The following is a 15,242-nucleotide window of genomic DNA, read 5'->3' as shown; positions in this document are numbered from 1 at the left end:
GCAAGGAAAAAATCTAAACTTGAGTTTTAAAAACAATTTGATGTATCTTTATAGTTGGTATATATTTATAGAAGACAAAAGCATGAAATTCTTTTATCCAACAGACTTTTTTCCAGGGTAAGTAAATTTATGAGAAATTAGCCACACAGACAATAAACAGATCATGTCAACACAAAAACTTGGCTGAAGAGAGTGAGAAGTAGTACTTTACTGTATGTCAAATAAATGTATTAATAATTTCTGACTTCCTTAATTATTTGATAATTTGTTAATGGATGTTTAGCGTTATAAATGGAGACTGTGATATTCAAAATTGCCCTTTGTTGCTGAGATACCGGAAACATGATTAATGTATTTTTAAACGGAAAACATGATAGATTAACAGAAGATAAATGTCAGATGGAACCTTATAATTACAAGGTGAAGAGAAAAAATAATGTATGTATTATCACGTGATCTGTGTTCGTTGCCTAGCAATGATATTTGCAAACAAGTTATTACCTTGGCAACCACTTGCATTGCACTGCACTGAGGAAATACTACATTATCGCTTGCTTGTAATAATGGCGTTACCGATGCTGCCTGGAAATTCAGTCAACAGAAATGTGAGTGTCTATTCAAATGGTTTGTCTGTGTTGAGGAAAAGTATATTGTTAATAAAAGTTGTCTGTGTTGTTAGCTATGTTAGCGACTACAGCGGTTTACTTTTGAAAACGTGTGTATGTATATGTAACTTATGTGTAAGCTCTCTCTCTCTCTCTCTCTCTCTCTCTATATATATATATCAACCATTAATTGCTGATGAAGAAAATTGAAACCTCATACAATAGAGTAAAAACGACAGAACAAGTGGCAGGTTAAATTGATGGAAACAGATGCTGAAGTGTGGAAGTGCAGGATTTTCAAGAAATGATTGTACATTTTATTTTCTATTAACCATTTTCCAGCTTGGAAGAGACAAATTTCACAAATCCCAGCATTTTGATTATTCAAATGGAGTAGCCATGATGGTTGGGGCAGAGAAGCCAGGCATTGGAGGAGAACTGCTTCTGGGGCAGAGCACAAGACCCAAATATTCACTTTTTCCAAAGAGAGAAGGCAGTGATGCTCCGGCATGGGTTGCCTTTAACAAACAGGTTTGTCATCATTATGAGGGACTATAATATACCTTTTTACTCAATCCTGTGCTAAGTATATTAATTTCCCCCCACTATTTTCTTACCTGAAGGTCCTTTGTTTTGATGCTTATTTCCAAGAAACTGTACCTCAGAGGAGGGAAGAAAAATATAGAGTTAGAAAGTGCAAGATTTACTTCTACCTGGAGGATGACACTATACAAGTAGTGGAGCCAGAACTCAAAAACAGCGGGATCCCACAGGGTAAACTATCAAAATCAAACATATAGCATTCTGATTAATGAGAAACCAGTAAAAACATCCTGTTTAAATCCAGCTGTTCTCCTTCCATTGTAGGAACCCTAATTCGGCGCCACCGTATTCCTCTCCCAGCTCCTAACGATGATCGCTTCTACAATGTGCAACATTTTAATATCAATCAGGAAATAGTGCTCTATTCCAGGACCTTTATGATTACGGACTGTGACCCCTTCACACACAACTTCTTGATAAAAATGGGGGTGCGCATAAATCCTCCTGCTTCCGCACCAGCAGATCCCTATACCTCCCTTCGACAAGAGGTAAGCACCACATGTCTAAACACCCATATAAATACTTCAATATTATAATGTTTCTTTCCCCCCACACAGATGGAGGAGAACATGAAGCCACTGCGGCCGTATGAAAGATTGGATACCCTAAAGCAGTTTTTGGAACATGACCGCAAAGTCCTGCGCTTCTACTGCTGCTGGGATGATACTGAGAGCATGTTTGGAGACCCCAGAGAGCTGATCTTGCATTACTTCCTGGCAGATGACACCATGGAAATTTACGAAGTTGTTCCTCCAAACTCCGGTCGAGATGCTATCCCAAAATTTCTGCACAGGGGCGAGCTTCCCAAGGTTAGTAAAAAAACAGCACAGCAAAAAAATATTTTCTTAACATATCCTTAGTATATTAAAGTAACCATGAATCAAAATGGACAAATCTTGTTTGTTTTCAATGAAATATTGTAGTATTTATCCTTGCACATTATTATTTTAAAAATTCATGTGCCTGTGTAATCTTTAATATCCTTAACTTACCCTCCCTGTTGCAACATCTTCTCTTCTCTGATGAAGTGTTTTTTGGAATAAGGGCGGGGCAACCTGTCACTCACATGAGATCACTGCAATAGAAAAACACAATGATCTGATTAAATCCAAATGGACAAAATCAAGTCATGTCCTAAATTTTTTCGTTCGATGAAGTCTTTATACTCGAATATACATTACAATAGGGAAGAAAAGATCACAACATCCATTTCATGCTGACTTAAACACATCCTGAAAAAAGTTTCCACAAAAATATAACCAAATCAGCATATTAGAATGATTCCTGAAGGATCATGTGACACTGAAGGCTGGTATAATGGCCACTGAAAATTCCCATCTTTGCCATCACAGGAATAAATTACAATTACACATTTAGAAAATTATATATTTAAAATATATTAAAACAGTTATTTTAAATAGCAATATTTCACAATATCTTACTGTATTTTGATCAATTATTAGTGAGTATAAGAGACTTCTTTCAAAAACATTAAAAAATTTTTATAGAGCCCAAGCATATGAACGGTATTGTAAGAATAAGGTTTAAACTTATTATTTACTTGTTTAAACAAGAAATCAATTTGTATGTAATACAAATGATAAAAATACTAAAGCTACAGAGGTGATGATTTCAATGGCTGTGTTTGAAAAAACGTGAAATGAAATGAAAATGAGTCTTTACTGTTTGTTCGACCTTTAGACGAGACTAAGTGGTTATCAGTTCCTCTCTCCTCTTTTGCTTGGACAAATTTCTCCATCTTCCATGCCAAGCTTTTATCCAGACTGACAGGGCTGAAAGAACATCCAACTTCCCTAAAGCACTTTTCAGTTTCCTCGCTGCTTTTGTTTTTCAGTCTAAATTCATTATAAAGGAAGGATTTGTTCAGGGCTTTTTTTTCTTTCTGTTGTCATGTTGTTTTGTCAAACATTCTGTTGCCTTTCACTAAATGTCATCTGAAAAGGTTTGCAGGAATCCCCCAGTGAGAAAATAATAATGAACCCATTTGCAAATTTCACTTGTCCTTCAAGTTATGAAATCTGCAATTATTTTCTCTTAATTCTGCCAAACAGAATGCTCCTATTCCCAAACGTCAGCCTGGAGAAATAACAGACCGTACAGTCCTCAATGTATTTGGACCAGTTGGACAAGGAGGACGCTACATTTTAGATAGCCTCAAAGTAAGTACTGATTAAAAAATAGTCCACTTTGTGAACACCCCTGGAAATTCATATTATCAGTTTTTTTGTAAATACCATTTTTAATTAGTTTAGTAGCCAACTGTTTCAGTTTTAAGGGAATAGTATGTCAATGTCTCCTTGACATTTTACAGACTGGAGCAGTAGATGAAGAATTCTATAAAGACTGTGACCTGACCATCGGAGGCGTCATTAACGTGTGGGGTCGTAGGGTCATATTATGTGACTGTGACAACTTCACTAAAGAGTATTATCGCTCCAAATATGGTGTTGGTGAGTTACATCATGACTCAAGGGGATGAAGTAGTATTTATGCTTTTATATATGTTGAGATACTGGCCTGACGTTTATATTGATTAATCTATCATATTTGCAATAGTTTTATGTCAACGAAAATAATCCAAGTCCTTACAGTCAAAGGAGTATATAGATAGCCATTTTTCATTTTATTATTTACTATATTATTTTTAGTGTAAAAATATAAATATTTAATAATAATAATAATAACAATATCTAACAATAATTATTATTAGTTTGTCATATGTAGGGCCACAGGAATAATTATTATTATTAGCATTCCCACGACCCTACATGGGACAAATGGTTTGGAGAATGGATGGATTGTTGTTAATATTATTATCATTATTAGTTTTGGAGATTTTCAAAGGGAGGTCTATTTTCAGGATGCTATCAATGACCACATGATGTCAGTATTGAGTTTCATCTGTTACTCTGAAGCTACAACGAACTAACATTTATTGTGTTTGCTACAAACAAACTCTCTACAAAGTGCATCTTGTGCTCTATTGCTTTTTGCAGTGAAGTAAAAAGCAAATTTACATACCTCAACCCCTCATTCTCAGCACGTGTGGTCTGACAAGCTGTTCGTTATTTTCAAAGTCTTCCTGTCGTAAATCCCATGTCTCTATGAAAGACTAATGCTCCCCGGTGTGCTTTCATCCCTGTGAATAACTGTCGGAATAACACTCATTGAACAGCAGAAGACTAAAGAAGCAGAACTGATTGACACCTCAAGGTGACTCAGTTTTTGGACAGAGGATATGAGCAATGGCCAGCCTGGCCTCTTTATCTTCAAAAGCCGGGACATGAGAAGCGCACGAGCTCTGTGCCAACAGTAACACAATACGGGTGCGCGTGCATCTGTCTGCCGTGGCGTTATGCCGACTGAAGAGATCATAGCATTAGTTACACATGAGCCTAATGGAGCCGGGTTGACACAGGCTCTGATGAAGCACTTGTTCGTTTTAAGAGGTTAAGAGGTTACAGATTGAATTCATATGGCTAAACGCAACTCTGTATGGCCTCACTTCCGGCGTTTCATGCTTATGTCTGCTAAAGTGTGTGTGTGTGTGGGAGATGTTTTTGATGTTTTCTCTGTGTGGCTTCATAGAGGACTTCACACCTGTCTCATACAAGGCCCCGTCCCCTCCTAAACCAGCCAAACAGGTGCCACCCTACACTGGATTTGGATCTGAGGAAGATTCGCTCTGCTCCTGTCAGGGTTTGCTGCCTAAACCTCCACAGAAAGATTTCAGGAAGCTTATGGAGAAAGACAGGTAACCAGCAGTGATATTCTCCCTTAGGACTTGCAGAGTATATGCTTGCCTTCCATTTAAAACCATTAATATTATATCAAAACAACATGTCAGACCCTAACTGCTTTCTGATCATTTTGACAGAAGAGTTTAGACCCTTGTCTGTCCTACTAAAGTCATCCTTCATCAGTTAAGTGCAGCTCTTTGCAGTTCAGCACTAGGAAGTGGATGAACATATGCCTTTATAAATAATCAGAGGCTCAAACACAATCTCATGATACTTCCGTTGTAAAACTCGCTTTTGCAAGTCAGTTTATTATTGTACATTGTATTCACAGTGCTTCACTTCCAAATATAATCCCAGAACCAGTATAATGCTGCGAATTATTCTCTTGCTCAATTTGCTTTGGACAATACATTGTCATACATTGGCAGGCATTGAGTTTGAAGAGAAAAACAAAGCTCTTCTAAATAAAGGATTCTTTTATAGATAGTAATAACCTCAAAGCTAAAGGACTAAACCCACAGTGAATAAGCAAGGAAACATCTTGAATGTAAGTAAGAAACCAAGACCCATCTTGATCTTGTCGGCTGGTGAATAAATATTTAAAGAATAGTCATTACAAGTTGGAAAGAGGACAGATCTTCAGACTTTCTAGTAAAGTTAGAGAGTCCATTAGTATAATGAGCATATAAAAATGCTTGGCACAAGTATGTCAGATGCGATTTGGGCTGTTTAGTCTATAAGGCTGTCAAGATGGAGATGGTGAGCAAACAGGCCACCAATGAGCTCATCCGTGCAGGCTGCGGCTGATGCCCACATTAGCTGTTTGTACTTAGGATGCACATAGATTTGGGAATAGAAAAAGTTAAAAGACTAGTGAATAGCAATCAGTTTTTAACTGATCACAGTTCAGACGTTTGGGGCTTTTTTTCTCAACTTTAGGCAAGGTCTGGTGAGCAATGTGTTGAGATTTGTGGGGAAAATGTTGACTGACAGTCCTGTCGACAAGGAGCGTGTTTTTATCATATGCGTCTACCTCAGTGATGACACCATAGCAGTCTTTGAACCTCCTCAGAGAAACTCAGGTACTGCCGTCCTGTTTAAATTCATATCTGAAAAAAACGTAATGAAGATTCTGCCTAATGTTATTCCGTTGTTCTTGTGTTTAAGGTGTGATTGGGGGTAAGTTCTTAGAGAGAGGTCGAGTGAAGAAGCCAGGACAGGAGCTGTTTAAGAGTGAGATGTCTGAGTATTTCACAGCTCAGGATTTGTATGTGGGAGCTCGACTGGATCTTAACAGTCAGCCATTCCAGCTGCTGGATGCTGATGAATTTACATTTAACTATATGGAGCAGCATGCTGATGAGGTAACACACAAAACAAAACTTTTCCACAACATATTTTCATTAACTTAAATTAGTATTTAATGTACAAATCATCCAACTTTTTTGCTAAGCTGTGCCAAGATATATGTTTCTACATAGAAACTTCATTGAAAGCCCTTATGTTTCTCAATTACTCAGTTCCCCAAGGCCAATATTGGCACCATTATCAGCAAGGTAAAATCCATCAGTGAGGAACAGCAGAAGAAAGTAAAACAGTACTTCATGATGAGTGACCCAAGCAGCACTGGCTTCATTCCATATGAGTCATTCAGGTAAGGAGCCGGCCAAAAAAATCACAAATAAAAGGTACATAACACCCTTTTCTAGCCTGCTATATAATATACAGTTATACTGAGTGAGATTTCGGACCAATATCACTGTTTTTGTGTTTTGTGGGTGGGATTACCTGCTTAAATAGAACTGACTGGCAAAATGTCCTGTCGCAGTCATGGCTGATTGGGGAAAAACTTTTTTGGGGGGAAAACAAAGAGACGTTGTCCCTGCAAGACTATAAGAAGCACTGACTTTTGTCATAGAAATATTGTCGAATATAAGCAGTAAAGGCTAATTCACACTCCACTGACAACTGACAGACATCAACCAATGCAGACAGTCACCAGATTACAGTAGGTCTACATCACTTCTCAGACATTTTAAGACCCAACAAACAAAGATGCAACATGTTCAATCGCCAAAAACAAGTGCCGAACATGCCAACAGATGCTGACAACAGTAAGGACTGCTAGACTCAAGGAATGTGCCGTTGGTTGGCGTCTGTCGGTGCAGTGTGAATTGGCCTTAAAGGGTTAGTTCAACCAAAAATGAAAATTCTGTCATTTATTACTTACCATACACCTGTAAGACCTTCGTTAATCTTCGGAACACAAATTATAGATATTTTTGTTGAAATCCGATGGCTCCATGAGGCCTGCATAGGGAGCAATGACATTTCCTCTCTCAAGATCCATAAAGGTACTAAAAACATATTTAAATCGGTTCATGTGAGTACAGTGGTTCAATATTAATATTATAAAGTGACGAGAATATTTTTGGTGCGCCAAAAAAAAAACACTACATCTGGAAGCTTCGGAGCACAATGAATCAGTGTATTGAATCAGCTGTTCGGAGCGCCAAAGTCACGTGATTTCAGCTGTTTGGTGGTTTGACATGTGATCCGAATCATGATTTGATACACTGATTCATTTGTGCTAAATCTTATCACTAAATAAGTCGTTATTTTGTTTTTTTGGTGCACCAAAAATATTCTTGTTGCTTTGTAATATTAATATTGAACCACTGTACTCACATGAACTGATTTAAATATGTTTTTAGTACATTAATGGATCTTGAGAGAGGAAATGTTATTGCTGGCTATGGAGGCCTCACTGAGTCATCGGATTTCAACAAAAATATCTTAATTTGTGTTCCGAAGATTAACAAAGGTCTTATGGGTGTGGAACATCATGAGGGTGATTAATAAATGACAGAATTTTCATTTTTGGCTGAACTAACCCTTTAAAAGTAATGAGTAAAATATTCAGACTGACATTGCACACAAACTTAAATTCATGATTGAGTTCTTTACAGGACTCTGTTGGCAGATATGGACATTCAGTTGTCTGAACACGAGATCATGACGCTGGGTCGCAATTATTCAGTGCAGGAACAGCCAGAGGTGGATGTGGGCCTCATGCTTGCTGTGGCTCAGGATCAGCTAAAGAAGAAAAACTTTGAGAACTTCTCAGATATGATCCGTGCTTTCACACATGAGGACCGGGACAGGTAGAGCTTTATCAGGGTTTATTTCTTGGAATAATCTCTCAATTTCAGTCTCAAATCTTACCTTTTTAAAATAAATATTTCTTGTATTTTATAGTATAATTTATATAGTTTATTTATAGTGTAATTTTGATTTTTTTTTTTATGAATTTCATGAAATTCTGCAAATAGGGTTGTTAGAGACAATATTTATTCTCATGGTTTATTAGTGGGATAGCGTGATGAATTTTAAATTTAGATTTTTCTGCATATGTGTTTAGTTTCAAAATGGGAAGCATTTTTTGTGCATTCAGTTCTTCTTTTAAGGAAAGGAAACAAAGTAATACATCAAATATGTCAATTCTTTGGCTTTCTTCCCATGCCATTGATAACACATTAAAACAAATTATTTTTCTAAAAGTCTGAGACCACCACTTCTTTGTTTTGTTTTTTTTTTCATTTTAAAATAAAAAATATATTTTACCTGCATAACAATTTGAATCAAATTTTACTAATGACCTCAAAATAGTCTATCCTAATTATTTACAATGCATTTTACTTCATAATGTTTTTTGTTTTACATGTTTCCAGATTTAAATACTATATTTCAAAAATATACACACCGCTGTGTTTAAACAATCTCATAAATTAGCATGTTGACTTTGTCCTAGTATACTGTATATTTCCTTGTGCATATACACTCTGTAGCACTATATGCATATGATCAAATGTTTATAATATGAAATTAACATTGACATAAACATGCATTCATACAGAACCACAAAACCATTCCCCACTTTTCCTTAAGGACACACACTCTCATGCAGGCACTGATGTGGACCTCTAACAATCACAGTGAGGTAGAATAACCATCAATCTGCCTTAGATTGAGGGGGTGCGATTAGTTCCAGCGGTTCAAGTGAAGCATTGGAAACAGATGAAGACCTGTGGCATGTTGCAGGCAGAGGAAATAGATGAGGAAGAATGCCGACAGGTCAACGTGCTTGTCCTGTTTATGTCACCCTGTGGAAAGTTTAGTTATTTTAAGATGTTCAAAATGTTCTGAAAATAATGAACCTAGAACGTCTGCAGCTGTCTATCATGAATTCCATAAGACTGTATTATAATTTTCTAATCGATTATATACTCTTATATTTTATAATATGTACCATATTTATTATTTTTAAAAAAATAATAATAATACTTTTATTCAGCAAGGAAGCATTAAACTGATCAAAAGAGACAGTAAAGACATTTATAATGTTAGAAAATTATTAATATTTCAAATTAATGCTGTTCTTTTAAATCTATTCATCACATTTATCAACATTACTGTTTTTACTTTATTTTTGATCAAATAAATGCAACTTTGGTAAACGTAGTGAAATGGTAGTGTGTGCATCTGCATCTATATTAAATTATATGTTTATTAAAGAATTTTCTGACACAAGTCGCTCATTTATCTTTTTTTCTCATTTCTGTCCACACAAATTGTGCTGTAGATCTGGACACCTCTCTTATAAAGAGGCACGGATCATCTGTAAAGCCTTCCGACTGCCCCTTTCTGATGACCTACTACGAGCCCTTCTCGAGAAGTAGGGTCAACAGAGCAAAACTCCCATTTATTATCCATGAAACATTTCAACACAACGCATCCATATTTCCTGCATCTCTCATGTTCACATCCAGGTTTCAAGACGAGTCTGAGAAGATTGACTATCACGCCTTCCTATCAGGTATCAACTGGAGAGAAAACCCCGCCCCTGCTGTGCTTCCAGATGTCACCGTGAAGGTGAGTTTGAACGTGGTCTGAATGCAATGATTACTATCAAGAAAAATAGCCCATTTGTTCTGTCACCAAACACATACTTTGAGACGTCATTCTCTGTCGTTTGCTAAAACCGCCACATGCACATGAGAGTGTTTGTGTCAGGGTCCAGGCCGTGGGCCCCACAAGCTTTGAGCACCTCCAAGCCTCATCTCAAGTAAATCAGCCTTGGGAAAAACCCACTCAACAACTACTCTGAAGTGGAGCTTTTATTACAGCACAGTAATTTAGCATGCCTGCTTGGAGCCTAAGCAGAACCATCTGCTCACTGACTCACAACGACAAGACTTGCAGTTCTACAGGGTCTTCTCTGACCAGCAGGGGGAGTTAGCAGTTGATTCGTCTCTGTAGTTTCTTTCTGCTGTCTTTTCTATTTTATCAGGGCTTGCAGAAGCATACATAGCGATACGATGAGAAGCAAGCATTCTGTTTTTGTTTTGTTTGTTTTTTTTGCTTTGTTCGTTCATTTCTCATAGCTCATTTCATGTTGTTTATTGACTGTTAAATTTGCCAGTTTCCAGCCATTTCCTGTGGCCCTCGTTGAACTAGCAGCCATCACAATGGTAAATTACCCTGCATATATCAAACACTTCTTAGTATGAAAGAAAGAAGAATATGCGCCTTCAGTGCCACACTGAAAATGTAAGGATCGATTGATCAGTCTAATCGGTCTCGTCTAGTGAACAGAGCCATGTTTTCATGTTTAGTACTTAAATTAATTTTATTTCAGTTAGTTGCCAAGGCAACATTTATAATTCTTGTTTATGTTTTCATCTTTTATTTATATTTTATTTTAGCTCAATTTCAATAGTTTTAGGTTTAGATGACAATAAAAACATTGCTGGTATCATTTCACTGACAAGCATTAGTTTGAGGAGAACGCGGATGCTGCGAGTTACTCTAAACCATTATTACAGTTCATACGTGTGTGTTGATGACTACACTAATTTATGATAGTATGTCAGAGTATGATATACCATATTTTATCGCAGTACTACATTTACCATGGACAAAACACACAAAACTGTCCCCCTTTTTGAATTCATTGATAATTACATTGGATATTTCAATGATATATAGACTGCTGAACTAGAAATGTCCCTGGTTTTCATTTCAAAAATCTGGTCACCTTAACATATTGAGCAATAAAATCTTATCTGCTGCAATTCTTTTTAAAAGATGATTACGGGTCTGATTTACTGAAGCACGCAAAGTCGTTAAACATTTGTCATACATTTTTAAATAGCAAGTACAAGACATTTACCATGTGCAAAAGTCAATCCAGCCTGATAAATCGATCTCTCAGTGCGCCTTAATTTGGAGAGACATGAAATGAGAGTGCCAGCTAAACACATGTGCTCCAGGAAACTCTGCAAACTGTTTCTCAAACCCTGCCTTGCTGTTGTTTTTAGCTTGACGCAGACTGGAGGGGAGAAGCTGCAGACCCTGCAGTTAAAACCATCAACTACTCACTCTTGCTGGAGGATGTCTTTGGCAGCGCCACAAACATTAATGACAGCTGAGAACGGCCTGATGGGATCCTCAATAACATGAGAAAAGTCAAGAAATCTGCTCAAGTTTGTGTATTGCACTGATTAAATTCACATTGTTGCACGTTGTTGTTTCTGCTTTGCTGCATGAATGTCATAATACCATTTATGTGTATTTTTATTTGACTTAAAATCAAAAACATGCTGGAATGAGAGAGCTGTTTGGAAGTGCCGAATGTGCCTTGGGACCAAGCGCGGAGCAGTTAAAAATATGAGCTGCTAAATCAAACCATATTTCATATACAGGCAAACAGACATGCACATTTGCCGTGATTGTGTGGATAAAGCCGTCAATATAATATGACAACATGCCACGCCTCTACGAGGGAAAATAACTTCCCACTATACAGCACCCATATTCATATTTCCCAAAAGCCTTTTCATGATTTAGTTAAAGGAAAGCGATTAATGGTAAAAATGACATTTTTACCATTAATCGCTTTCCTTTCCACTGACTGTTCACACTTTGATTTGGCACATTATGCAATTGATAAATGCTGATGCTGTATATAAAAAGACAGGTTGAGCATGTCTGTAATCAGAGCTTTTGCGTTCAAGGCCTCAGTTCCTGGCCAAGACAGAAGAAGTGCATTACATCACACCGGTATTATCAAGTCTTCATTCCTATCTTTCACACTTACTAAAATATTAGCCTCATGAGTTAGCAGGCTTCTGTCTGAAACACAAAGGCTGACGCATCTAGGACATATTTAGCCTGGCTCCAGTGAATGGGGAATGAGGCCACACTTTGACATCCTAGAATGCAACAATGACCCCGCTTACATCTGGTATTAACATCCATTTCTGTGGTCAGCATTAAATACAGGTATAAAATTGGGTCCAAATTGTTTTGGGATCTGATCACTCAAACCACATTATGAAGTAGTCAAAAATCATGTGACCACATTGTATTTTTAGTGTAAATGTTAATTTGTGTCAGGCAACTACAAGGAATTGCCAGATAATGTGTGTAAAACAAAGTCTGGTAAATGAATAAATGTAGATCATGTTTAAGCATATACGTTTATTTAATACAGGTGCTCAACTAAAATAACTATAAGCATGAAAACCAAGCAGCTTTGTGTTGGTCAGCGCGGCGAACCAACTTGAACACGAGTGAAATCCGCATGTGGAACTTTTTCACCCTCACGCCAAACTTCAGAGCTCCTGGATTCTTTTTGAAATTACTGAATTTCATCCGCAACCAAGGGTAAATGTGACCGCACTTTAAGTCATTTTTGTGGCATAGTAAGTCTACGGAGCCCCTAGACTACAAATTATTGAGATGTACAATGTTAGTAGAAATTATTAATAAACTTACAGTGCAACATTTAGAGGGACAATTCACCCAAAGCAAACTAAGGTAAGTGTAGTAAGAACCTATGGATCACCCGCTACAGGCTTTACACAGCCTTTCAGAGCCGTTCACCGTTTTAATGTTTCCTGGCTCTTGTTTAACTGATGTTTATTCAGTCTCTGGTCGAGTCTCCCTAAGTTTCTGTACAGGAAAATGTAATAAAAGTCTCTGGTGCAAAAGATCTCCAATGAACTTTTTAAAGGTCTATTGGTGGTTGCTAAACATTCTAATTATTGTGTTGTAGTCAAAGCCAGTCATATTGCTTTAGTTATTAATTCGTTAGCAAATACTTTCTTGTCCAAAATGACTTACTATTGAAGACACAGATCTGAACCAACAGATTTAGAGGGTTTGTTCAACCAAAAATGAAAATAATGTAATTTATTACTCACCCTCATGCTTTGACCTTTGTTAATCTTCAAAACACACGATATTTTTGTATATATCTGATGGCTCAGTGTGGCCTGCATTGCCAGCAATGACATTTCCTCTCTCAAGATCCATTAAACATATTTAAATCAGTTCATGTGAGTACAGTGGTTCAATATTAATATTATAAGGCGACGAGAATATTTTTGGTGCCCAAAAAACAAAATAATGACTATTATAGTGATGGCCGATTTCAAAACACTGAAGCTTAGGAGCGTTAGGAATATTTTGTGTCGAGGGTGAGTAATAAATGAAAGAATTTTCATTTTTTGGGTGAACTAACCCTTTAACCACTAAACTGCCACTAAACCATGGTAGATATTGTAGAACATTACAGTGTTTATGTATTTTGTTAAAATACATATATCTGAAATTAATATAAAGAGACGACAATAAGTATGCCATTTGTAGGTTAGTTTCTCTAAAAATTGTCTAAAAACATTCTTGTTTGTTTGGGCACTGAGCAGCCAGATGCAGCAACAGCCCCTCAACCAATGGCATACATTTGGGGTGGGGCTACTTGTTTAACTGACCAATGGCAGACGGGGAGTGTTTAGACAAACCTGCCTGAAATCAGTCGTTTTGCATTTGGAAACAGTAGTGATCCACAAATTACACACTTTAAGATGATAAAATTTCACTGGCTTCCAACAAAAAAGAAATTCTGCCAGTTTTTGTTGCAGTCTTACATTACCAGTCTTACTATTTCATATTAAAATCCTTTTAACATTACTAATAAAAAAAATGTACGCACAATATCAGCTTTAATACATGACTCCTTTGGGTTCACAGTGAACAAGAGAACCTCATAAAATTTTAATTATCTCCTCATAAAAACTACACCCATGTGACCCATCTCATTACTTAGTCTGAAACGGCAGTGGACAAAATGACTTTTTTTAATAGCATCGGATCTGTGAGGAGCAGTGACTTCTTTAACTGGGTATGTTGAGTGCTAATCTTTCGCTTCAAAAATGTAGTTTCATCTAAGAGAACATATAACTTACAGCAGCTGCCTACAAAAGACAACACAGTTAAATGAGATTGTCCTTATTTTTCAGATGGGTTTACATTTAATAGAAAAAGTATACTGTATATTTCATTTAATAGCTGCAGAAACTCAGTGGACGGTCATTTTGCCTTGTCCTTTCCCCAGCTACAGAGACTTGACAATGCTCACAGGAATTTGCACAGGGATAGTAAACAGCCAGAATTAAGTCTTTTTTAGGAGGCCAGTTGCTGCCTCAGATACACATAGGGAAACAGTTAAATTCTCCTGTGTTTTGCCTTTAGATGCTCTTCTTTTTTTTTACTGCACTGAAATAATGGACTTCACTCTCTTGACTAATTCATACAGAAATCTTAATCACGCTTGAATTCTATATCTGTATTTTCCTGTTATTTCCTTGCAAAGTACTTACTTTAGTACTAGGTATGCATTTTTCCCTGCCAAACCTGGTACAGTGATCATTGCAAGGTTGTCTTTGGCAAGTATTGGTTTAAATAGCTAGAGGAAGGACAAGTTTTTCTACACTGGCTGTAAATTAGGACTATGGACTATTTTCATCCAGGTCAGCAATCCCGACGGAGCTCATTTCTGGAAGAAAGTGCGACAGCATGCATTGTTTCAGTATAAATCACCCAAAATTACGAGACTTTTTTGTCATGTAGCTTGAAATGAGACTTCATGATCAGATCCTGAGCTTGAACACTTTGGCTCACTTTGTGTTCCTCACTTGACAAGCTGCTTTATAACTATCTGGTGGGTAAAAATAAAAGCCAATTTCAGCTGAAAGGGAGACAGATATGAATCTGTGGATGAAATCCATGGATAAATACTGTCATGTAAGAAGACATCAAGGCAGGCAAACACAATGTCTTTTGAAAAACTCACCCCCTTTTGTCCTTCTAGAAAATTTCAGTTCATCAGTAAAAAGGTTTGAATACAATAATAGCGTATTAGACAAAT

The 15,242-nt window shown here is 36.9% G+C and overlaps 1 protein-coding gene and 1 long non-coding RNA gene across 3 annotated transcripts; one reads left to right on the top strand and one right to left on the bottom strand.

The window, feature by feature from the left end:
- Positions 1-440: 440 nt before the first annotated feature.
- Positions 441-11,467, top strand: efhc2 (EF-hand domain (C-terminal) containing 2). 2 transcript variants are annotated; one of them, XM_067409839.1, is made up of 16 exons: positions 441-605; positions 948-1,136; positions 1,229-1,379; positions 1,473-1,696; positions 1,766-2,017; positions 3,281-3,388; positions 3,541-3,679; positions 4,818-4,983; positions 5,909-6,051; positions 6,137-6,333; positions 6,490-6,623; positions 7,939-8,133; positions 9,612-9,704; positions 9,799-9,901; positions 10,452-10,500; positions 11,350-11,399. In XM_067409839.1, the coding sequence occupies exons 1-15, from the start codon at positions 441-443 to the stop codon at positions 10,479-10,481; spliced, it is 2,289 nt and encodes a 762-aa protein (XP_067265940.1). In that variant the 3' UTR covers positions 10,482-10,500; positions 11,350-11,399. The 2 variants fall into 2 exon arrangements, with proteins under 2 accessions (XP_067265940.1, XP_067265939.1); XM_067409838.1 differs by lacking the exon at positions 10,452-10,500 and having other exon boundaries at positions 11,350-11,467.
- On the bottom strand, positions 580-4,482 carry LOC137035971 (uncharacterized). Its single transcript, XR_010897129.1, has 4 exons — positions 4,251-4,482; positions 2,201-2,283; positions 1,223-1,259; positions 580-1,123 (listed from the first exon to the last, which is right to left on the bottom strand). It is a non-coding gene; the product is annotated as an uncharacterized lncRNA (long non-coding RNA).
- Positions 11,468-15,242: the final 3,775 nt, after the last annotated feature.

Source organism: Chanodichthys erythropterus, chromosome 14, assembly GCF_024489055.1.
Source record: "Chanodichthys erythropterus isolate Z2021 chromosome 14, ASM2448905v1, whole genome shotgun sequence".
Taxonomy (NCBI): Eukaryota; Metazoa; Chordata; class Actinopteri; order Cypriniformes; family Xenocyprididae; genus Chanodichthys; species Chanodichthys erythropterus.
Note: the sequence above shows the minus strand (reverse complement) of the source record. Positions and strands in the feature narration are given on the sequence as shown.